This window comes from Atractosteus spatula, chromosome 24, assembly GCF_055471065.1.
Source record: "Atractosteus spatula isolate fAtrSpa1 chromosome 24, fAtrSpa1.hap1, whole genome shotgun sequence".
NCBI classification, from domain to species: Eukaryota; Metazoa; Chordata; class Actinopteri; order Semionotiformes; family Lepisosteidae; genus Atractosteus; species Atractosteus spatula.
Window position 1 is genome coordinate 11,400,005 of NC_142729.1, and position 24,676 is coordinate 11,424,680.

Below are 24,676 nucleotides of genomic sequence, written 5' to 3' on the forward strand. Positions count from 1 at the left end.
TTGGGTACCCAGAGGGACAGTTCTTAAAAAAGAAATTGGAATTCATCCATATCCATGTAGATACCAAAAAATATCCCACCACTGGTATTAACTTGAACACCTCTCAAGGTAAATATCATGCTACCGTGGGTGTGGCCAAACAACTTCTCTAACCCATATTATTAGGAAGAGAGTCCAGAATTCCATCGTCCAGACACCAATAAGAACACCCATTGATTAAGATAAGATCTTTATTGGCCATATACAATTTCTTGTATTAGAAATGTGTCTTTATGCATATCCTAGCTTGCTCTACATGAGACACACAGACGGGGAGAGAGAAGCTTGAGGACAGAGCGCAGGGTCGGCTATTTATATGGCACCCCTGGAGCAGCTGGGGTTAAGGGCTTTGCTCAGGAGCCATACAGAGTAGGATTAATCTGCCGGCCGCGGGATTCAAACTGGCAACCTTCCAGCCACAGGTGTAGATCCTTAGCCACAGAGTCACTGCTCTGCCCCAGATTGATTTGCTTCGAGGATATGGTGAATGACACCACGAAATGCCATAGGAATAAGAAGAAGCCATGGAGACCCAGAGGGAACCAAGAGAAAAAGAAGCAACAGAATCTAAAATAGATGTAGATTTATTGAATATAGAATTAACAGATCTAAAAGTGAGTGATCGCCGAGGTCAGTTTAAAACAGGGCAACTGGAAGAAGGTCATCTGAAACATGCATGTGTCACGTGAAAAAGATTGAGGGATTTCTGTGTGATCCTAACCAAACCCTTTCCTCTTCTTATTTTGTGGTGAGAGATTATCTGCTTTATTAGGTCCAAAAGGGAGAATGCAAAGAGATAGAACAGCTGCTTGTGCCACAGCCTTATCAAAGAACACTCCTCAATCTTGCACGCAGCCATCTCCTGGGAGGTCTTCTTGAGGTGAAGAAAACAGCTGAAAGTCTCCTCAAAGGTTTCTTTTGGCCCAGAATAAGTAAGGCGATAAAACAGTACTTCCAGTAGTGTCCTGAGTGCCAAAGGACAGCACCTCAGCCTTATTATAAAAGCCCCCTTGGTCCCATGCAATAATAGAAACATCTTTTGAGCGTATAGAGATGGATCTCTTATCAAATCTGCTAAGGGATACCAATATATATTAATGACAGTGGATAATGCTACACTATATCCTGAGGGAATTCCTTTAAGGGTAGCCAGTGCAAAGAACATTGCTAGAGAACTCTCCTAGGTTCTCCTCTAAAGTAGGAATACCCTCAGGAAATCCTAACAGACCAGGGTACTCCCTTTATGTCCAACATTATGAGAGAGTTAAGTAAACTATTTGGTATTCATCAAATTGGAAACTCAGTTTATCATCCACAAACAGATGGCTTGGAAGAGCGATTTAATAACACACTAAGAAGCATGTTAAGGAAGACTATGCACAGGGATGGATAAAATTGGGATCAGCTTTTGCCCTATTTAATGTTTGCAATATTGGAAGCTCCCTAAGCTTCTATGGGATTTTCCCCTTTTGAATTATTATATTCTGGAAGACCCGGAGAATAATTGGATCTAGTGAAAGAAACATGGGAACAACAATCTTGTACATGTGGAACAAATGAGGGAGAGGATGAAGGCAGATTTAGAGAAAGCACAGGCATAACAAACCCAAATTTATAACCAAGGGGTCACACTAAGGGAATTTCATCCAGGGGAAAACTTTCTTGTGGCTTTGTGGTGGGAATCTGACAGTAAAAGTTGGGTCCTGTTAATTATAAAATTAAAATTAAAAAAGAAGCCAATTTCAAATCTATAACATTAATTTGTTGAAGGAATGGCATGGGACAGAATCCTCACCAGTCCAGTTTGTCCTTGATCCTCTAGAAGAAGGCACTGATCCAGTAGCCAAGGGAGACTAACAGTAGCTCAAAACCAGAGACAAGACTTGCAGGAGTTCCTGTCCCAGAATAAAGATGTATTTTCCAGAATACCAGGAAGAAACCACTTTATTCAACATCACATTGTTAAAGTAGCCAGGTAGATTGTGAAGAATCCTGCGCGGAGTAGTGTAAACGTGTTCTAATGCCGTAAGCCTGAAACCAGTTCAAAAGTTCAAAACCGAAGGGAAACACAAAACAAAGTCATAAACCAGGGAGCCAGAAAGTTGAAGAGTACGAATACCAATAAAGCAAAACCAAAACAGCAAGCCGACAAGCGTAATCCAAGAATCAAGGCCTGAGGAGAAAAGCAATCCGTAAGACAGGGGAAACGAGACCAAACGAGACGAAGAGAAGTGTTGAGTACTAGGAGAGAACTTCCAAAAATACTGAGCAAAGGGTGAATGACTAAGGTTTCCTAAAATAGAGAAATGCAGAGAATGTGAGGATCGAATGAAACAGGTGAGTGGTCAGGTACTTTGGAAAAGTCTGCACCTTCTTAAAGCGGCAGTATGAGAAGCTGGAAACATAACACACATCATCACGGAACCAGGGAAAAATGTATAGTCTCCCCTTACCGCATTCCCAAAGCAATAAGAAAGATTATTAAGAGAAGGTGGAGCAAATGTTAGCAATGGTAGTTTCATAGTGAGTGGGCCTAACCAATTGTATTTGGTTCCAAAGCCAGAAAGAACAATTAGGTTTTACTATAACTTTCAAAAATGAAATGAAATCTCAGTGTTCGATGCTTATCCCATGCCGCGAATAGATGAGCTTATTTAACGGGTGGGCAATGTGCAGTATAGCACATTATTACAGTATATAGACTATAGATAAAAATGTACTGATGAACATGGCAGCAGGAGGTTGACTCTGGGCTTTGGGATTGGTTCCATTGGAGTAACTGTTTAAGCAGTATGGGTGGAGGTTTTATAGGTAGGGAGGGTAGCTGGAGGGTGTAGGGACAAGGTGTACTATTCCACTGAGAATGAAGTGTTATTAAGGATTTCTAATAATCTGTGTGCCTTGACCAAGCAGTCTGGTGCCTCTCTCTTAGGTTTTCAGAACACCATGAAACCCAATGCTATTTCCTTTTCCTCACTTTAGTTATATGGGCTGCGTAAGGGGGTGGGTATGATGTGCACACAATTGTTTGATCAAACTCATTCCAAGACAATCCCACTCACGGAAACAATCCAAGCAACCTTTTATATGATCTCTGATAAAAGAGCAAGATATCACAGGGATAGTATAAACTGTTTTTTTTTTAAATAAATTTCCACTTAAGTGACAAGCCTGTCTTTCACTTCATACTGTAGGATAAGTGCATTACTTTTTAAAGTAATGGTTAACTCCATGGTGAAACAAGTAATTGTTAAAAGTAGACAAAAGAAATACAATTTTGGCCTGCTGAGCCACCTTTTGTCTCATATTTGTTTGTAGATTATGTATGAAATAGGAACCTTACCTGGATTTGGTGGTGGTGTTGGGGGGGAATGATGCTTTTCTGTATTAAAAAACAATTATGTGTGTTAAATTCAGTTAGGATTGGTTTCATGAAACAATACTACTTTTAAAATTAACTGGGTCTGAATGCTTCCAGGTACAGTAACTCCCCAGACTCTTGTTTTACTGCCAAACAGTTTCTGAAGAGCAGTGGTATGAAACATTTTGTACCAAACAGGTTGATGTTCATGTAAAAAGCACAGAGGGTTTTATGATCAGCAGCACAAGGCCAGACAAACAGAATTACCCACATGTTCCAGGTTGAGAGCCATAGCATCTGTCAAGGAATTGTCTACAGTGTGTATTGCAGTTAACATCCTGGTGATATTGTAAAACGCCTTCCATGGAGCAATGGTTAAAAGTCCAGAACTATACCTGATTGCATCTCAGCCAGTCAACAACTTGTGATGTGGTATCTTAAAAGATGGAACCTATCCAATGACAGGGTTCTCTAAAGCTCCCTCCATCTCACCTGGCAAATTGACAGTCGTGTATTCTGTTTTTCTTACAGAAGATTCCAAAACTGTTCTTGGCAAAATACGAAGGACATCTCAACCTAAAACTATTCAAGCTGCTATTGTGTAAAATGACGAGTGCATAAATGTGTTGTAAAAGGTTGTGGTTTCTGGTTTCTAAATTGAGTATAGGATTTTATGCTACAAGACCTCTGTTCCTTTCTTTTATATTATATTATGTTCGATTGCTTCCTAAAAAGTACTCTCACAATTTACCATCAGAATTTTTATTACAGTAAATTAAAACCCCTGTTCACTACAATGGTGTAAAGAGGTTAGTTTCACAGAGGGCTCAGAGAAACTGGCCCGTTCAATCTAGCTTATCCTCCTGGAAGAGCCTGTTGAGAGTTGGGCTGCAAGGCACAGGGGTTAAGAAGATGAAAATGGCACTTTTGATCCTCCTTTTTTGCAAACAAACTGACCTTTCTGTGCCCTACATGCATTAATGCATTAATGCCCAAATCCAAGCTATGGTCCAGGACCTTTGTTTCAATATATTAGAGAAATTGGTCCAGCACTGTTATCCTTGTGTCCCAGAGAAATGGAAAATATTACAGCTGTGAATGGTAGGCCAAGGAATGCAATGTAGCTGTGGGATATATTTCAATTAAGTCAGTTCAGTTTGGAAATCAACCTAAGAAACACAGCTAGTTTTACACAAGGTCAGCTTGAATTTCAGAGAGGAAAAAGATCAACTTTTAACCTCCTTAGGTCCTACAGCCTCAGGGCAAATGCCATTGCTAATTGCAGGCCAAAGAGAATAAAAGCCTCTTTCATGTCCTTGAAATATTCCTAAATTCCTGAAGTCCAGGAACTCTGCTTGTGTTTCAGGGAATCTGAAGTTTCTTAGGGCACTGTGAAGTCCATGGTACAGATGCAGCCATTCAAAATGCGCGGGCGATACCGCATTATTTTCCGGTACGCTGTACGCAGTCTACCGCGAGTTACCGGTAAATACCGCAAGTTACCGGTAAATACCGCTAGCAAAATAATAGTATCCGGAATTTCCGCAAGGTGGAGCTAATAAAGCTCAATCTCTCATGTTTGAGCTGTAGCCATCAAAGTCTTTAACGAAGATATTACTAATAGTATTAATAATAAATGACCTTGGATCAAGCTGTAAACTCAAAGTATTGCCCTGGTCCACATTATTTTTTTCATTGACTGTCTTTGTAAAAGTAACACCACAGCATTTTGCAATCACGCATTTTTTTCCAATCATGCAAAGTACAGTATTTTTTGAGACTCGATTCACCATGCCTTTCACAAGCTCATAAAAGAGATTGATTTAGGAACATAAACATATTACCGTATGCAAACTGTACTGTATACAGTATGTATATGTATATTTAATGTCTTAACTGTGCCCGTTTAAGTATTGAATATTTATATGGAATTTTACCACTGAAGGGAAATCTTAGTGCCTGAGCATAAAAAGAATAGGAGCATACTGCAACACGTGTGAAGGCCATAAACGATATTAATTTTGGAACATAAACATACAGTATATGGCTGGTCTCGGTACTTAAAGAAAACATACACGAAACATGGTTTCATTATGACCAGAATTGGTCTTGAGATATTTTTAACTTGATTTACAGTATTTTAGAGGTATGTCTTGACACCGATACTACGTAAATACTGCTCACGTACTGTATATGTTTCTAGGTTTATATTATGCATTTCATACGGTCAAATTAATTTTGAGCAACTGATAAGAAGCGCGAAACGGTATGCCCAGGGTGTTTTAGTTTCGTTTTGTGCGGGGACTGCTTTAACTATATCGCCGTGGATTGATTAGAGATATCAAGTACATACAAGTCATTTTTTAAATGTTGTAGTTCGTCTTGTAAAAATGTTACGAGAACATCATCTCTCAACAATTACACAGGTTCTGTTTCCATATTGCGGATTTTGGTTACGTAATATTATTTTCTAATTTCACATTGTGAATATATGATTTGGGCAAACAGAGCCGCAAAGAAGTACATTATGGGTTGTTGTTTTTTTTTTTTGCAGTTTTATCTAGAACAAGCGATGCTTAAACCTTTGTCTGGTTCTTGTGAAACTATCCAAACGACAGTTACCTACAGTAGGAGTTGACTTCAGTGATGTCACTGATGGGATGTTTCTAAAAATCCATCCTCTGTAAAACGTCTTCTCTAGTTGTCCTGCATATGTATTCGCTAATGAAGCTGTGTGTTCTGAGCCTGGTTCTCTACATTTCTGTATGAACCAGCTTAGAGGGCTAAAGACAGCTAAATGACTTTATTTTTTAACAAACATTTCTTTGAAAAAATGAAACGTTTCCCTTGGTCAGAGATTAAATAAAACCTCACTCGCACCAAACAAATGTATATTTCTAAATATCACATGATCGAATTTAAGTCTTTTTAATAACAATGAATAGTCACCTATGCGTTACAAAATAAACATTTATATTGATTTGAATCGCGTTTTGATTTAAATCGTAAACGCGTGTTTAAATATATGTGTTTAAAGCCGATATACTGTATAAAAGCGCTGATTCTTATGGAATGTGTTCCGCCGGGGATTCAAAAAATTAATTTTTTTTAATCGCGTATCTAAGGAAAATTGCAGTATAACTTTGTTCATGCACAAACAGTGGCATGTTACATTATAATTTGGGTGTCTCCTCTTGCCAGAAAGCTCTAAATTGCATTTTGAGTGTGGTTTTTGACCTTTTCTAAATTGCAACCCATAAATAAAGCTGATACAGTTTAGACTTACTGTATTCTAAACTGTATTACAACAGCACATTGGACAATGCAACGTAAATTGCAAAAATGCACTTGGAATCTGTCCAAGCCCTACTACGAAAATTATTTAAACTGCGACACTTATCATTCATCTTTAAATAAACTTTATTTTATATAGCATTTTAAGCAAATAGGTAATTAGATTGCTCATAAACCTAATCGCTTTTTCTACATAAACACAGCGTGATTTCTCTCTGAAAATGCTTTTCCTTTATATTTAGGCTCAGATTTCAACTATAGATCGTATTATTATAAACTTTCTTGGAAAAATGTCTTTTATGTAAACCATGTTTGCTATTAATTCATTTAGGGCTAAAATACGTTCATTGTCTTCCAATCGAGTCGAGTTGACATTGGAAGCTTGCCACGCCCGGACTGTTACACCAACGCATTAGCATGTTAAAGCGATTTCATTGAAGAGCCTAGCTACTAGTTAACACTGTACTTCCTACTTTGAAAATACCTGTGAAACCGGTTTAATTCGTCACAGCCAGCACTCCGGCAGAGAGGGGGTTGTACTCGTTAATGTCCGATGACATACAAGTGGAAAGATTACAGATTTTAATCGTCTTTTTTCTGAACCAGGGAAAATCTAATCATGTTTCTCTATAACAATAATAAAAAAACTTTATTTTACATATCACCTTTAAAAGTGGCATCTCAAAACAATACAGTAGATGTAAACCACAGATTACAAGGTAAATACCCAGACAAACGCAAACGCGTTTTTAATAAAATGCTTTCATTCATTCAACAGAGAGAGAGAGCGTAAAACCTGGGTGTAACAGCTGTTCCTTTTTCTGATCACTCGCTCTCTGAGATACATGGGAATCCAGGCTTTTTTTATCAACGCTTTCTTTTCCCTGTACCAGATCTTATGGAACCACTTCAGAAGGGTGTCAGCCAGTCAGATTCCAGGAATCGGTACTTTAAAGGAAAAATACACACCGGTATTCCATTTCTCCCTAAACATTTTAAGCATCGAAGTATTTAACTAACATGTGAAATAGCGTGTGAAAAAGTGGTAGTTTTAAGCTTTTCTGCTAATATAATATGGAATCGCGTATCTAAAGAATTTAATAACGATATGATTATATTCGTGTACTGCAACAGGGCTGTGTAGGGCTGTTTCGCCTCTCTCTTCATGCGACTGTACCAGAAAGAGGATTTCTTTCTATTTGAAACGTGTATTTTAAAAGTTTAAGAAGTAAAACCTTACAGCGTACACAGATTTCTAAACTGATCAGGATCGTTATCTTTGTCTTATGCATAATAATGTTCACCGCTCTGTCCAGCAAATTAATAATAAACTTTATTTTATATAGCGTTTTAAACGAATAAGTAATTAGATTGCTCATAAACCTAATCACTTGCTTTTTCTTTTTATTTAGGCTCAAATTTCAACTATAGATCGTATTATTAATAACCATAATAACAACAAACCAACAAAAACAACCATATAAACATAATACCAACCAAAAACATAGATAACAACCACAATACAAAATCAAATATATCAAACCATTATACTCTCGCAAATTCCTCCAATTATCATAATCCCGCCCCTTATGCAAAACCAAACCCTCCTCCCATCCCAGTTTATCCTCTTTATCATAAACAAAATCCACCTCAATTTTCAACATAAAGCATTACACAAAATCAAAACCTCAACACTCCATACTCAACAACGATAATTCACAAACAGCCAGAACATGTAACTCCACATTCCCAAACAGACTTTATTTCCATAGCCCCGCCCCTTATGCAAAACCAACATCCCCTGTTCTCTCTCTCCCCTGGCGTTTGTAATCGTTTTTATTTTCAAATAAATTTTAGCAAAGTCATGTATTTTAAAAATCTTAAGATTTTTATATTTATGTCTTATTTAGTGGTTTCATTAGTGACAAAGGCTAAACTTTCTTGGAAAAATGTCTTTTATGTAAACCATGTTTGCTATTAATTCATTCAGGGCTAAAATATGTTCATTGTCTTCAAATGAAAGAAGGGTTCCTTTCGCCGTGAACGGGTTGAAATTAGAAGCTTGCCACGCCCGGACTGTTACACCAACGTATTAGCATGTTAAAGCGATTTCATTGAGGAGCCTAGCCTTTCTTAACTAGCACTGTACTTCCTGGGTTTTTGAGGGGGGAGGTGTCTTTCGCTGTGAAACCAGTTCAGAAAAAAGACGATTAAATTTAATAAACGATTAAGGGTATTTACCTTGTAATCTGTGGTTTACATCTACTGTATTGTTTTGAGATGCCACTTTTAAAGGTGATATGTAAAATAAAGTTTTTTATTATTGTTATAGAGAAAAATGATCACATTTTCCCTGGTTCAGAAAAAAGACGATTAAAATCTGTAATCTTTGCACTTGTACAGTATGTCATCGGAAAATACAATCAGTTTCTGCTTTGTGTAAGGATGGTTTCAAAAAGTAATCTAAGTGGTGAGAAAGCTGTGCTCCTCAAAGCGCTTTACAGGATAAAAACAATAACAACAATAGTGGTTGGGCAAACAATTTTGTTATAGAAATACAAAATGAGATACTGTATAATGATGTGCATGAACAAAGTTATACTGCTATTTTCCTTAGATACGCGATTAAAAAAAATTTTGAATCCCCGGCAGAACACATTCCATAAGAATCAGCGCTTTTACAGTATATATCGCCTTTAAAGGTGGCTTCTCAAAACGCTTTACAGGATAAAAACAACAAGAACAGCAACAACAACAATATTGTATTTCATTGCACTTTGAAAACCAAGTAATAACTTAACTATATGTGCAAACGTTTCATATGTTGCTGTTGTGAATGCCTGTGGAGTGTATCTTATTTGCCTTGTGTCCTGGTTATCTCGCTCACCCTCCCCCCCTCTCTCCCTCAATTGAATTCAATTCAAGGTGTTTTATTAGCATGACAGATGGGTTCAATCAGTGTTGGGTATTTACTTTGCTTTGAGATTCCACTTTTAAAGGTGATATATAAAATTTTGACTAAAATAAATTGATATATTTGTCTTCTAAGTATCTTAATAAACTTTCAGCATAGCTTTCTCCCCGTTTAGATTTATTTTCCCTAACTAGTATACTTTAGATCTTTTTTTCTGAACCGGGGAAAATCTGATCATGTTTCTCTATAACAACAATAAAAAAACATTATTTTACATATCACCTTTATGTGATATCACCTTAAGGATGCGCAAAGAAATTTAAAATAGTCTTCTTTAGGTGTGAGGGTAGGAGTGGATCGCAGCAGGCATAATCGGCAAATTAGGAAAACAAAGAACTGGACAGGCGAGACGTTTATCCAGAGAGCGAGTGATCAGAAAAAGGAACAGCTGTTACACCCAGGTTTTACGCTCCCTCTCTGTTGAATGAATGAAAGCATTTTATTAAAAACGCGTTTGCGTTTGTCTGGGTATTTACTTTGTAATCTGTGGTTTACATCTACTGTATTGTTTTGAGATGCCATTTTTAAAGGTGATATGTAAAATAAAGTTTTTTATTATTGTTATAGAGAAACATGATCAGATTTTCCCTGGTTCAGAAAAAAGACGATTAAAATCTGTAATCTTTGCACTTGTACAGTATGTCATCGGAAAATACAATCAGTTTCTGCTTTGTGTAAGGATGGTTTCAAAAATCTAATCTAAGTGGTGAGAAAGCTGTGCTCCTCAAAGCGCTTTACAGGATAAAAACAATAACAACAATAGTGGCTGGGCAAACGATTTTTTTTATAGAAATACAAAATGAGATACTGTATAATGATGTGCATGAACAAAGTTATACTGCTATTTTCCTTAGATACGCGATTAAAAAAAATAAATTTTTTGAATCCCCAGCGGAACACATTCCATAAGAATCAGCGCTTTTATATATCGCCTTTAAACACATATATTTAAACACGCGTTTACGATTTAAATCAAAACGCGATTCAAAACAATATAATGAATCGCGTTTAGGTGACTATTCATTGTTATTAAAAAGACTTAAATCCGATCATGTTGTGATATTTAGAAATATAAATTTGTTTGGTGCGAGTGAGGTTTTATTTAATCTCTGACCAAGGGAAACGTTTCATTTTTTCAAAGAAATGTTTGTTAAAAAATAAAGTCATAGTTCCATGGGATTCGATCACAGACCGTGTGACATGGGAGTCAGGAACCTAACCCAGTCACATGCAGGGTGCTGAAAAAGCACTACAGAAACATTATCGACAGACAATGTACAGCGTGTACTATTCTTGTGTTGCGGTACATGAATATAATTATATCGTTATTAATTTCGTTAGATACACGATTCCATATTATATTCCCTTTTAATCAAATTCTAAAAGTATGCTTGTTGACTCCGGTATCTCTTTAGTTAAAGACTTCGATGCTTAAAATGTTTAGGGAGAAATGGAATACTGGTGTGTATTTTTTCTTTAAAGTACCAAGACCAGCCATATACTGTATGTTTATGTTCCAAAATTAATATCGTTTATGGCCTTCACCCGCGTTACAGTATGCTCCTATTCTTTTTATGCTCAGCTACTAAGATTTCCCTTCAGTGGTAAAATTCAATATATACAACGGGCACAGCAAAGACGTTTACTGTAAGTCTTTCTACGACAGACCAACGGACCACGAGTGCCCCTGTCGGTCAACCAATCACTTACCGCGGAACCGAGCGTCATCTTGCATCACAATGCGCGACGCCACCTGCGGTACGTGTCTGTAATGCGCACTTTGAATGGCTGCATCTGTAGTAGTTAATGCCATTCCCTTTTCCTCATTTTAGTCACACTGTCTAAACTCAGGGAACAAGTAATGGTTAACTCAACAATGAAAAATAAAATGTAGAAACAATATTTTTCAGCTACCTTTTGTTTGTAGATTATGTATGAAAGATTAATCTTACCTCGTTTTGATTCAGAACTGCCCATTTCTGTATGGAAATAGAATTATGCATGTTACATTCAATCAGCATCAATTTTGTGACATTTATTATAAACCATGTGTCCAAGTGTGTTAAGATTTCACATCACTGTAACTTGAGTGTTGTCTGGTTGTTTTGAGGGAGTTAGAAGAGCATAAGGTGGAATAACATATTAGGAAATTTGGATAAACACTGGTGTCTAATTAAATAAAGCTATAATACTCAAAGAATATCCTCATATTTCTACAGTATATTCATCAAAAACTTATATTTTCTAACATACTAATATATACAAGAACTTAAATGTTTTATTATATATGTAGATAATAAGGGAGAGTAACATAAGTTTACTGTTTACTGCATACATGTCAATACTTATACTGTACCATTTAATCATTGTAATAATGTAATTCAGTAATTACATGACATGTACCTCAGGAATTGATTTGGGACCCCCTGCTATTCCTCATTTACCTGTTCCCACTTGGCTAACTATTAAGATTACATAAAAAGGTCTAAATTATCATTTCTATGCTGATGATGCTCAAATCTGCGTTATACTAATGGTTATACTGGTGTTGATGAGTGGCAAAAGTTTATTGTCATTATACTCATATACATATACAGGTATATGGTATAACGAAATGCTATATAGCTAGCTCTCAGATGATAAGTAGTACAAAATAACAACAATACATTTGTATAATAAAAGAAAGACCGAGACAACAGGCAGTGTGCAAAACAACACCAGGCAATGTGCAAAACAACAAAAGGTAACAGGTAATGTGCAAAACAACATCAGATGTGCAAAAATATACACCAACAGAATAATTAAAGGATAGAACAATGATGGGGAGTGTTTTGACATGGAGGTAGAGGTAGATTTCAATATGTGTTTGAGTTTTTGGTAAGAAAGAAGGCACTGTGAGGTTCAGACCGTAGGTGAGAGAGGCTGTTATATGAGAGTCAGATATACAGTACACTGCCTAAAATGTATTCACTCCCATGGAACTTTTCACACATTATTGTGTTACAGCATGGAACCATGATGTATTTAACTAAGAAAAGTAATTAAAAATAAAAAAGTAAAGAATTTAATGCATCTAATATTAAATTATTATCTAGTAATCTAGACCTGCTTTAAAAAGGTATATCTGTTATTCTGTTGTTACAATGCAAAACAGTTTAAGTACAGCATTGATGCAGATGTTTACATAAAATACATTAATGTATATGTTAATGTTTACATTTGTTTATAAATTTATGGATAAAAAAATATTTTTCTTACCAGTTTCAAAGAAAGGCTCTGGTCTGGTCAGCCAAAAAAAAAGATAGTGATTTAAACCTTGGCTTCAAGTCACATATATTTATAGAAAACACAGAGAACCAATCAGGAGATGACTGATAAACATGAAACTTTTATTTTCACTTTCAGTATTGATTATCATTTCAAGATGTTTAATCATTAATCATTAAGGGCACTGTTCCTCGTGTCACACTTTCATCACAATCACTGGCTTTGGAGAAGCTTTCATCACTTGGATATGTTCGGGATTAAAGTTTTGCTTAATGACATATTTCATACAGCTTACAGTATGTGAAACAACAATAACAGCAATTTTCACTTTCTTAAACTTTCAATGTTCCTAACATTTCTACACTTTGGTGTCTATATAATTACTTGACAGGACAGGGCTCACCCACAAATGGTTTCATGCACATATTGTTATATGCTAGTTATACCAATGTGGATTAAGACCTAACTATTTAACATTCTCTAATGCATATGTGATATCAGTAAACAATGAGGGCACACACTTAATTGAGACTACCTAGTAAGTGTCTTCACAGCCTGTAGATCACGAACGACTGGAGTGCTTGGCGGTTGATCTCAAGAATGTTTTGTGAAAAATCTATTTACTTGTTTCAATAGCCCAATCATCCATTCAATGCATTCTATGCATATAATCTCATACATTTTACTGCCCTTGTGTGTGTTTAACCCTTGTCGAGTAGGTTGTAAAGGTCTCTGTTACCTGGTTGCTGGCTGATGGAGCTGTGTAAATAAAAAAAGTGTGTTACTTTCAAATGCACCCTACATCTGCTACAGTGCATAAGGAGCGAAACAGTCTGGCCATGATAAATTCACCAACAGTTTGATAAGTTTGTTGCCTATTTGATAGTTGTTGTTTTTGAGCAAAAATGAGTGAAGCATAAAGAACGGAAACTTACCATTACCACAGGGAATGGGAGCATGATTATTTTTTTGTACTTTTGCATTCAAAGTTTGTGTGTCTAATCTGCAATGCTAGCGTCTACACGAAAGAAAGGGAAACATAGAACAACATTTCAAAACTCCACACAAAATGTATGATGTGGACTTTCCTGCTAAAAGTGAGTTACGGAAAAGAAAAGTGGAAGAGTTAAAATCTCAACTAGCAGCACAGGAGTCGGTTTCCACAAGGTCCAATACAAGAGTGAAAAGCGGAAATCATTGCATCGCTCTGTGATAAACACAAAAAGTAATTCAGTGATGGAGAGGTCATAAAAGAAGCATGTGCTGAGGCAGCTGACTTGCTGTTTGGAGATTAAAAGAAAAATGAAATCTCAGCTGCCATCAAGGACATTCAATTGTGAAGAAATACCGTAACAAGGCGATGTGAAGCAATGGTGAAAGAGCACCGGCGATGGCTGGCCTCACCAGTGGATTCATTGCACTGTGCAAACAGTGAAACTTTTCTGGATTTTATTCATTATCACTGCATAATTCATCAGCAAGCATTGTGTGGGAAGATTTTATGAGAGACATAATGGACATTGTGATGTCCACCTGGAGGAGGCAGACGCAGACCACATAGACTTGTTGCTGCACACTGACATGCAATGTCTCAGCAGAGGTAAATTTTTGATGAGGTTCAGAGAACTGTTTCTCAAGTCGTCTAAACATGCTGGCCTGAATGAGCTGAATGTTGAGCTGCAGGGACAAAATAAAAATGCCATCGACATAATCAACAGTGTCAACACGTTCAATAGAAAATTACAAGTGCTCTCCAGTAAGCAACAGTGCCAAGACCTGTGTTACACTAATCATATGCATTCAGAGCTTGAGCATCAGGGCAAAGATACAGCACAGCTTGACAGCACGTTACATTGAACAAGTTCAGGAGCTCTCATCCGAGTTCCACACACATTTCACTGACATTTCTGGAGCCTGTTGCCTCACACATGTGCTTCCCATTATGCCCAGATTTAGATGTGGATGATATAGCCTCTCAAAGTGGGATCACTCTTTCACCTTGACACAACAGCAGTGGAGAAGTAGATTCTCACTCTGCAAAATGCCAGTTAGATGAAAGCCAGGGCAACTACTGAGATGAAGAGGGAGTTCTGGGAGCTGCTGTTGGAGGAGAAATATCTCAACATAAGAAGATGTGCCTTTTACTTGTCTGCCTTTTTGAAATCACCTTATTTGTGTGAGTCTGCATTCTCTCACATTAAAATTATTAAATCAAAGTACAGATCTACTATGACAGATGAACACCTTCTGGTCTGCCTGAGATTTGAATCCAGCTGCTACTGCCGTGACTATGAAAAACTGGCAGTTGCTTCTTAGTGCCAATGATCACATTAAAGTATGACATTCTTTGTCCTAAAATGGGGAACATGTTCACTGTAGCATTAGTCACTTGCTTTTATTTGCTGTCATTTTAGTGATGGGTATCATTATTGTACTGATGTGCCCACAGTCTGTTTTTCCCATATCAGAGCTCCAAATTCACACAGGTAGATCATACTGGACTGGAATTAAAAAGTAGATCTTACATTAAAAAAGGTTGGGCACCCAGGGTCTTCACTATGTCTAGAGAGGTATGCAAGCTGAAGAGCCCCCAGTGAGGCTGTGATGTTGTTTAGTGCAGTTTTCTGCAGTTACTCACCAGTCAGAAATATCTTGCCAAGACAAACCTGGCCTTAGAGGTTAGTGGTAGTGGGATAGGAGAAGAAATTTGGTGCTGACAGTCCCTGACCTCTTATAAGGAATGCCTGAATCTTACAGCCAATGCACCAAGCAGAGACTTGCAAAATTTAGACACAAATACTGTATATGTTTTTGTTATATATTTTTCAGAGAAAGAAATATTTTAATACCCAAAAAAGACAATGTGGTCCTCACAATTTGTCATTGGATTTAGAGAAATGAGTGTCTTCTGGAGGGCTTTTTGTGGTCTAGAAAATAACATTACATCCTTAAAGAGCTGTGTCAACTAATTGAGAAATCCAGTGACATGATTCAAATGCTGCAATCGTTTCTCTCTCTTTGGAAAACTGTCAACTAATGATGTTATTATGGAATTATAGTATTTGTTCTATTCTTTGTTGAATTAACTTTTTAATTATATATCTCCTCGTATATGAAAATGTGTTTTTCCTTAAAATATTTTTAAAACATCTTTTAGTTATTAATGATATTTAATTAATTTGAAATAAATTACTGTATGACTGTTGTGAATTACTGTACATTACGCTTATGTCAACTCTATTATCCTCATGTCCACAATTATACTTATAAATTTGTCATCTTTTAAATTATATGTATATATTTAATGATCTGTTTATTGTATATCACTGAGAAGCAGTATTATCTTATTTGCACAACAAGGATTTTTGTGATTTCATATTTTACATACAGATTTTTATAGATCTATGCAAATAGACATACACCTTGGTCAGATGGTATATTTTAAGGCTACACTTGAAAAGAATTAAAGATGTCGTGTCTCGTAGAATCTGAGGAAGGTAATTTCCCAAAACTGGAGCAGCGACTGAAAAGGCATTGTCACCACAAGTCAGTACTTTAGCCCCGGGTACAGTGAGTAGAGGACCAGCCTCAACTGAACAGAGCCTCCAGGGGGAATGTAAACATGGAGGAGTTCAGAGATGTAATGATGGAGCCAGGTTGTTTACAGCCTTGAAAGTAAGTCAGTAACAAGATCTTATGTTGAATATGTGATTTTTATAGGCTACCTATGGAGATAATTACATGTTGGAGTGATATGATGACAGGGTCTGGTGTGAGCTAGTAGTCTTGCAGCAGAACTGTTAACATATTGCAACTTGTTGAGAAGAGAGTTAGGGATCTCCTAGAGTCAAGAGTTGGAGAAATCGAGCCCTGAATTTATAAATGCATGAATCAAGTACTTAGCATTGGACACTGATTTAAAAAGTGCCTAATATAGGCAATATTTGTAAGGTGGAAGAAATATCATAGCGGCTACTTCTGAATAAAGTATTCAAATGCTAACAAAGTCCAGTTGTATTTTGATCCATTGATCAGGCATGCATGATACGCTTGTTTGCTAGCAGTTCACAAAGTGGTGCTGCAGGCTGACTTAGGGCAGAATTCTGTCTACGTATGGGCTTACTCTCTGTCTCAGCACTTGGAACAAAGTTTCAAGTCCTGCACCCAGTCCGCAGCACTTGCAGTCACGTGATTGAGTCTGAGTTGAACACAAAAGTGGATGGAGGAGAGCAAATCTGAGCTGTGTAAAGTGCCTTTTAACTGGGGGAAATACGGCTGGTAATTGGTCAACAGGTTGCCAGGCATATGCTGTTACCATGCCCTGCAGGTTCCTGATTTGTTGGTCAACTTGATAAAAGACTGACCATAACCTCTGACTCTAGAACCATAATAAGATGTTTTTAGGGTTCGAGTAGACATTTACTGTAGGTGCCAGAAGTAGGCAATCTATTATGATAGTTCAGTTGGGTAGCTGCATCAGCATGCGTAGTCTGCAAAGGAACAGGTAATAGGTTAATTCCATGCTGAAAGGAGAAGAGAGAAAACACAATGTTTTGGCTATGAATCCTTCTTCAGATGTGAGTTACAGACCAGACAAGATAGTTATCTGTGAAGATGGCTTCACAGCCAAAATGTTGTGTTTTCTCTTCTCTGTTCAACATGGAATAAAACGTATTACTTGTTCCTTTGCAATCCATTATGATGACTGGTTACCTCCCAATCTTGGGAGCTGTCCTTATCAGGAGGACTACATTCCTAAGTCAGTGAGCATGTGAATAGTTTATCTGTGGCTGGACAAGTGATGAGAGAGAGGGCCCCACTGGGAAAGCAGAGCAACACTTAATTCTGTCTTATTACTAAGCATTGCTGCTACACTGTTATGGAGGAAGATGCCTAAAACATAACTGTTTCTTCACTGTGAAGTAAGGAGGCACACCAGGTTACTGACTGGACCTAATCTGAGAGCATGGCACTGTCTGACTGTTCATGTGAGACATTTTTGTACTGGAAACTGTGGTCTGCTCTAGGAGTAAGTCATGTCATGTGTTCTGTGTACTGGCTGAGTGTTCGTAGAAATACTGTGTTAAGGGAATATCTTTATGTGCTGTACTGTAAATAATTGGAATATTATATATGACAACTATCTTGTCTGGACTGTAGGTGCACTGGGGATCTGAGCAATAAAAGTAACCTGTGGTAAGAGGAAAAGGGCCCTTTTAGCGTCCTTTAGAATTGCTAGATTGTGTAGTCGTCTACAAAGCAAAAGTAGTCCCTGCATTTGGGGGTGACAATTTCTGACAATAGAAATTGAAGAGTATTAAGAAATCTGTGATGCATTCAGAGAAAATTGAACCCTCGGTTCTGGGACAAAACCAACTACTGAGCCCCAGAAGAAGGGGGGTTGATGGCACTGGGAGGTACCATTCCAGGTGGCCAGGGGTGCAGGGCAGAAAGCCCACAAGCTGATGTGTGGGGCAGGAAAATAAATCTACTCAGGACATGGCTGTGCTTGCCCCCAGGGGCTTTACTGAGAGGAGGGTCGCCGTGCTGGTGAGTCATGAAACCCCCACAAAGTGGTCCTGTCAGAGTTCCAAGGAGCTAACGATTCAAGGCACATGCCTCTAATTAAACTGTGTAACTAAGCAGCTAAAATATCAGAGGTGGACATTTCGGAAACATTTTGAAATCCGTTTCTTTTAAAAAAACTTTTATTGTCCTTGTAGTGGTAATGGACAAAGCACTGCACCCAGTGGTTCAAAGCGCTATCAGAATATTACTTTAGGTTTGTTTCTTATATAGTGAATACATAAAAATAGTCCACTATTATAGCTTGTTGTTGGCTCTGGCATGAATTTGTGTATCTGGATAAATTAAATGATGGTTTTGTGATTAAGGATTTCTTCACAAATTTTTTTAAGTTAAACAAAGGAGGGAAGAAGGGTATTTTTACAATTGTCATTCCGATATTCTGACTGATTTGATTCTCCTCATTTAGCTAAAAGGATAAAGAAATAATGCAGTACAGTAGTTACTATAAAATTTATTAGAAGGCGCTCTGTTTTATTAACAGATACTCCGACTGAAATCTGTGTCTTATAAGTGATATAGACGTAGGTAATGTCATCCCCATTAAACAATGTACTTATTGCACAAATCCTGCTAAACTTGCAGCATTGCAGAAGGTGATAAACTGTACATTATTTACTGGAGTGCAGTTGAGTTCAAAAAAGGAAGTCTGTGAAGCCCCCCCGTTTATTGGTAGCAAACAGTGATGAGACGTCACGGTTCTGTACAGATTACAGAAAAGCGAACGCCGAATCACCACCAGACATCGTATGTACTATACTGTTTAACCATAGTCAAGGACCGATGCGCTGTTCCCTTTTGTAACAGGGTTACTCCCTGGAAATTTGACACAAGAAGAGTTTTACTGGACAATGTTTTGTGGCTCTGGTGGAATTTCTCTGTAAACCGAAGAGTTATAGTATAGAGTATAGAGGAGACACGTTGTGTATCACCTATTTTTACACTTGTAAGAACATTCCAATGTTAATGCGACACGAAGATATTATTAATAATGTTTTAGCTGTTAACTCTGCTTCACACATGCAAGTGAAGATCACGGTTTCAAAATGAAAAAACATCAAACCTTTGATTGGACACTACTTCAGTGAGGCATGAAGTAGTGTGGGAGCAGCGAGGGCACAAGCCCTAGAACCCGAATCCGTTACAATAACAAAAGGACAGACAATGAAATGTGGGATTTCGAAGTTGCAAATGTGAGATAAAAGGTCGCAATTGCGAGATATAAAGTCGGAATTCTGAGTTACTAAGTCGCAATTCTGAGATACCATAGCGCGTTTTTTTTACTCCCTGGCAGAACCGGGCTTCCATATGATGATAATGCGCTGGCTGGCATAAAACATTCCCTTACATTTTTTAATCATTTTGTGTCAGAATCAAAGCGGGTGAGAGAGAGTAGGAAGAGACACAGAAAAAAGTGTATCCTGTCTTAATTTCAAATTATATTTTACCTTAATGTCTTCATTTTTTTACTTTATAAATTTGTATTTTGCTTATTTTCTGACAGTCAGATTCAATGTATATTTTAACAAAATCTTGTAAATTAATGTTCTTACAAGATGTGGAAGAAGTGCAACAAATTATTACATTACAAATGTATTATTATTGATTACTAATAGTTTATGCTAACACCTGACTTCCTTATTTATATGTATATAAAATAGGGAGAAACTAATGCTCTTTTTAACAATTTACATAATCATTCTAGTAAATCAAAAATATTTTAAGGTAGTTATTCATAACACATTTATCTTAAAAGCTTTTCACTATCCATACATGCTCCCTATGTTCTGAGTCCAAACATCTCATCCAGACATTTAGAATGGTTTTCCTCAATACTGCCCTTGGGGGAGTTGAGTATGGACATTATGAACCCTGTTAAAGTCCTAATTTATGAAAGTGTTTGTTAGAGATATGATCTACGAATTTGGCTACATATCTATTAACTCCTCCTAGTCCCAATTTACAGTGGAAAGGAGTGTAGCATGATGGGTTGGAAAGTGCTTCAGTGACTTCATTGTGCTCAAGTTTCCTCTGTGCAGTTTTGTCGGGTATGTCATTGTGAATTCTAGCTTAGTTATGACATTTAATTTGGTAGTGATGTTGGCAAAAGTAAAGCTAAGTTGCAATTGGATAGTGCAACTTAAAGCATTGTAGGCTAAAACTTGGCGCATTGTCTCAATGTGGCCTGTTAGCAGAGAAAAACATCTCTTTGCAACATATGTAGGATGTTTGTATCCAATTGCAGTGTCATAAATTATGTTACCTGTAATACACCTCCTGTCCAACAGTTGCTGGGAATGCAAATTGTGTCCAGTTTTTAGTAGCCCTGGATGTCACATTGTGAAAAGTAACATTGTAAGAGGATTACTAAAATGTGAATGGGCAAAACTTTTTACCCTTTTTGCATCAACAGCACATGACTAGAAAGTCCTTGAAATGTCTGCCAAAGTAGTTTAACTGATAACTAATGAAGTAAAGGGTTAAGCCCTCCCAGGAGCCCTTAACTGTTGCTGGGCTGTTTGAGAAATAACATGTAAAATTAGGCATACCCTCTGGCAGTGGCCCAGCAGGACAGAAACACAAACACAACAAGATGCTCCAGGACTGGTAGGGGAGTCATAAACAAACAGTCTGTTTTCTCAGGTGTTCTCCTTTGATGTACAAATGTGTCAATTGGGGAGGGTGCTGGAGCTACTTACCAGGAAACCCTTTCATCTTCTGTAACTGTATGTCTATATAACCTCAACTCATACTTTGAATCGCACTGGTACTCTGTGTCATTTCTGTATTCAATTAAATTTAATTTATTTTTATATAGCGCCTTTCACAACAGGGTTGCCCCAAGACGCTTAACAATGCAAGAAACCATACATTTTGTCCATACAGAAGAGAAGACCAGAAGACAATGGAGGAGAGGAACCAAAAACTCCTTAGTAAGGAGAACAAAAAACCTCTAGGGGTCCAAGGTCAACTGGTTGCCCAACCCCCTTGGGGATGCTAACATTATATATTTTAAAAAAGGAAATAAATGAATAAGGGTATTAATCCATCCATCCATCATGTCTTCTGTGTGTTAATTAATTAATTGCTTACACTTATATAGTGCTTTTCTGGACACTCCACTCAAAGCTCTTTACAGGTAATGGGGACTCCCCTCCACCACCACCAATGTGCAGCCCCACCTGGATGATGCGATAGAAGCCATAGTGCACCAGAACACTCACCACACATCAGCCATTAGTGGGGAGGAGAGTAGAGTAATGAAGTAATGGGGATTATTAGGCCGTGATTGGTAAGGGCCAATGGGAAATTTGGCCAGGACGCCGGGGTTACACCCCTACTCTTTTTCGAGAAAAGCCCTGGGATTTTTAATGACCACAGAGAGTCAGAACCTCGGTTTTACGTCTCATCCGAAGGACGGCGCCTATTTACGATATAGTGTCTCCGTCACTATTCTGAGGCATTAGGATCCACACAGACCACAGGGTGAGCGCCCCCTGCTGACCCCACTAACACCACTTCCAGCAGCAACCTTAGTTTTTCCCAGGAGGTCTCCCATCCAGGTACTGACCAGGCTCACACCAGACTCACACCTGCTTAGCTTCAGTGGGATGCTAGTTGTGTTGCAGGGTGATATGGCTGCTGGCCGAAGTGTTAGTACTCCATGCAGATCTCTAGACCAGTAAATTCCTCCTAAAAGATAGCTATGTCTACTATGTCCCTCTTGGATCTATGGCAGTGATGCAGCATCCAACTCAGATGGTACCCAGCCTGGGCACCATCTGGACATGTGGGGAGGAGAATAGGAAAATTTTGACAGAACAGATGTATCTTCTTGGTGGACCAACATAGAGACACACAATGACATGTACAGCAGCACCAGCAGCCATGGTTGCAGCAGGCTATAATGTAAGGTGTGAGTAGGCTAGGCTGAAGTGATACATGTAGGTCTTCAGTCTGGATTTGAATACTGAGATTGATCATCCCAAATATGGGGTGGGAGACTGTTCCATAAGCTAGGGGCCCTGTAACTAAAAGGTTTACCACCAACCGTTATTTTATTAATTCATGGAATTTGAAGAAGACCTGCATTCTGTGATCTAAGCAGGCGACTTGAATGGTAAACATTAATAAGCTCCATTAGACAGGTGCCTGACCTCTGAGAGACTTGTAAGTAAGTAGAAGGATTTTGAAGTCCGCCCTGTACCTGACACGAAGCCAATGAAGAAAGCTAAGTATGGGGGTTATATGGTAGTATTTTCTGCTCCTAGTAACAATTTTAACTGCTGCATTCTGAATTCGCTGTAAGGTATTGAAAGAGTGGTGGGTGCTCCCTGATAGTAGGGCATTGCAGTAGTCTAACCTACTGTGTACAAGAGTATGTATTAATTTCTCTGTGTCTTAAGTGGAGAGAAACTGCCATAGTTTTGGAATAACTGTAGGAAGCATGTTTTAGATACTATTTTAACATGAGAATTAAATGAGCACCTTGTGTCTAATTTGACGCCTAGGTTACGTGCTGAGTCTTTGAGGCAAATTTTTAAATCCTCCCAGTTAAGTGCTGAAGTTATAGTTGTCTTATCAGTTCAGGTGGGTAGCTGCGTCAGCATGGGTAGGCTGCAAAGGAACAAATAATAGGTAACAAGTAAAAAAAGAAGAAAGAAAACACAACGTTTCAGCCTGAAGAAGGCTCCACGGCTGAAAAGTTGTGTTTTCTTTCTTCTTTTTTTTCAGCATGGAATAAACCTATTACTTGTTCCTTTGTAGTCCTATCAGTATTTTTTACTCCAAACAACAGAACCTCAGTTTTATCAGAGTTGAGTAAAAAAAGGTTTTTACACATCTAAGTTACTTCATTGAAGTGTGTAAAATTAACTGAAGTGATAATAGAATAGTTGTCGTTTGGTGTTAACAAAATGTATTGTATATTTGAGTGTCACCAGCATATGAATGAATGTTAACCAAATTTGGTAAGAAACAATGCATGTGGTCCTGGGGGTCTGTACACTAAAATAATGTACTGTATGTAGGTGATTCGGGTGCTGTTTTAAGAATCATCGCTTCAAATGTGTGAAAGTTATTAGTAGCTTTTAATCCAATTCTCAGAGACTCACTGAAGATGGCTGCTAGGCCACCTCCACGTCCTGAGCAATGAGCTTTCTGTAAAAAAGTATATCCATTAGGTGAGGCTTCAACTAAAGGAATAGTATCAGTGGGTCTAAGCCAGGTTTCTGTTAGTAGGCACAGGTCAGAGTTGGTGTCAAGCACCATATCATTAACCAGAACTGATTTGTTGCCTAGTGAGCAAACATTTAACAGTGAGCATTTAATGGTTGTTTTCATTTTTAACTGATTTAGGTTTACCAGTGGAATGAAGATTAAATTGTCAACACAGGAGCCCCTAAGGGAACATCTGAATTTTAATCTACAGTAGGTCTAGTGATAGCTGCAATACTCTGTCTATTCACACTCATACCTGGTTCTGAATAGTAATATGATTGATGGGATGCCGTGTGGTAGAGAACCTGGGTTGGTACAGGAGGTGAACTAGAGGTGAGAGTACAGACAGCACGTGATTTAAGATCACATGGCTGAGACCTGGGTGGTGCTCTTAGTAGTCAAGCAAGCAACTTCTCTGCTATATTCTGGGATAGAATTAATAATACTCTGTGGTTAAAGTGGAGACCATCCCATTTATGAAAGCCAGGCTGTTCCCAAAAAATGTCAGAATTATTAATAAAGGTTATTCTATTGGATGCAGACCAAGTCTCTAGCCAGCGATTTAGGGAGTATAGCCTACTATAGGGTACATCCCCTCTATATAGGATTGGTATATTAATGTCAGAAACTCTGGCCCCAGGGAGGCATTTTACAGAGACCACTGCTTTTTGATGGTTAGGAATTCTAACATTCCTGGTTATCGAGTCGCCAATTATGAGCATCTTATCCGCATCTACAGGCGTGCTGCCTAAAGCAGAAAACCTGTTGCTGAGTCGGATGGGTGACTGGTCTGCAGGGGTCTAGTCTTTGAGCTCTTAGACCCCTGTCTGACCGTGACCTAGGGCTCGCGTGTGGTTGCTGCTGATGCCGGTGCCGAGCTAGAGACTGCTGGGCCGGGAGGGACTGCAGCCAATTCTAAATTGACTGAGTGCTCC

The 24,676-nt window shown here is 38.0% G+C and overlaps 1 protein-coding gene and 1 gene segment (V, D, J or C); both read right to left on the reverse strand.

The window, feature by feature from the left end:
- Positions 1-14,249, reverse strand: part of LOC148815896 (interferon-induced protein 44-like) — a 50,506-nt gene extending 36,257 nt beyond the window's left edge. The window contains exons 1-3 of one of the 3 annotated variants that reach the window (XM_088904753.1): positions 12,927-14,249; positions 11,621-11,647; positions 3,383-3,421 (exon numbers count right to left, since the gene is read on the reverse strand). In XM_088904753.1, the coding sequence (XP_088760879.1) occupies positions 3,383-3,421; positions 11,621-11,645 (64 nt within the window). In that variant the 5' untranslated portion in view covers positions 11,646-11,647; positions 12,927-14,249. Of the gene's footprint in view, positions 1-3,382; positions 3,422-11,378; positions 11,443-11,620; positions 11,648-12,926 lie in introns of those variants that run through there. The other 2 variants (XM_088904752.1, XM_088904754.1) reach the window with 2 other exon arrangements.
- The window catches only part of LOC148815891 (Ig kappa chain V-III region MOPC 321-like), a 736,297-nt gene that overhangs the window by 342,101 nt on the left and 369,520 nt on the right, over positions 1-24,676 (reverse strand).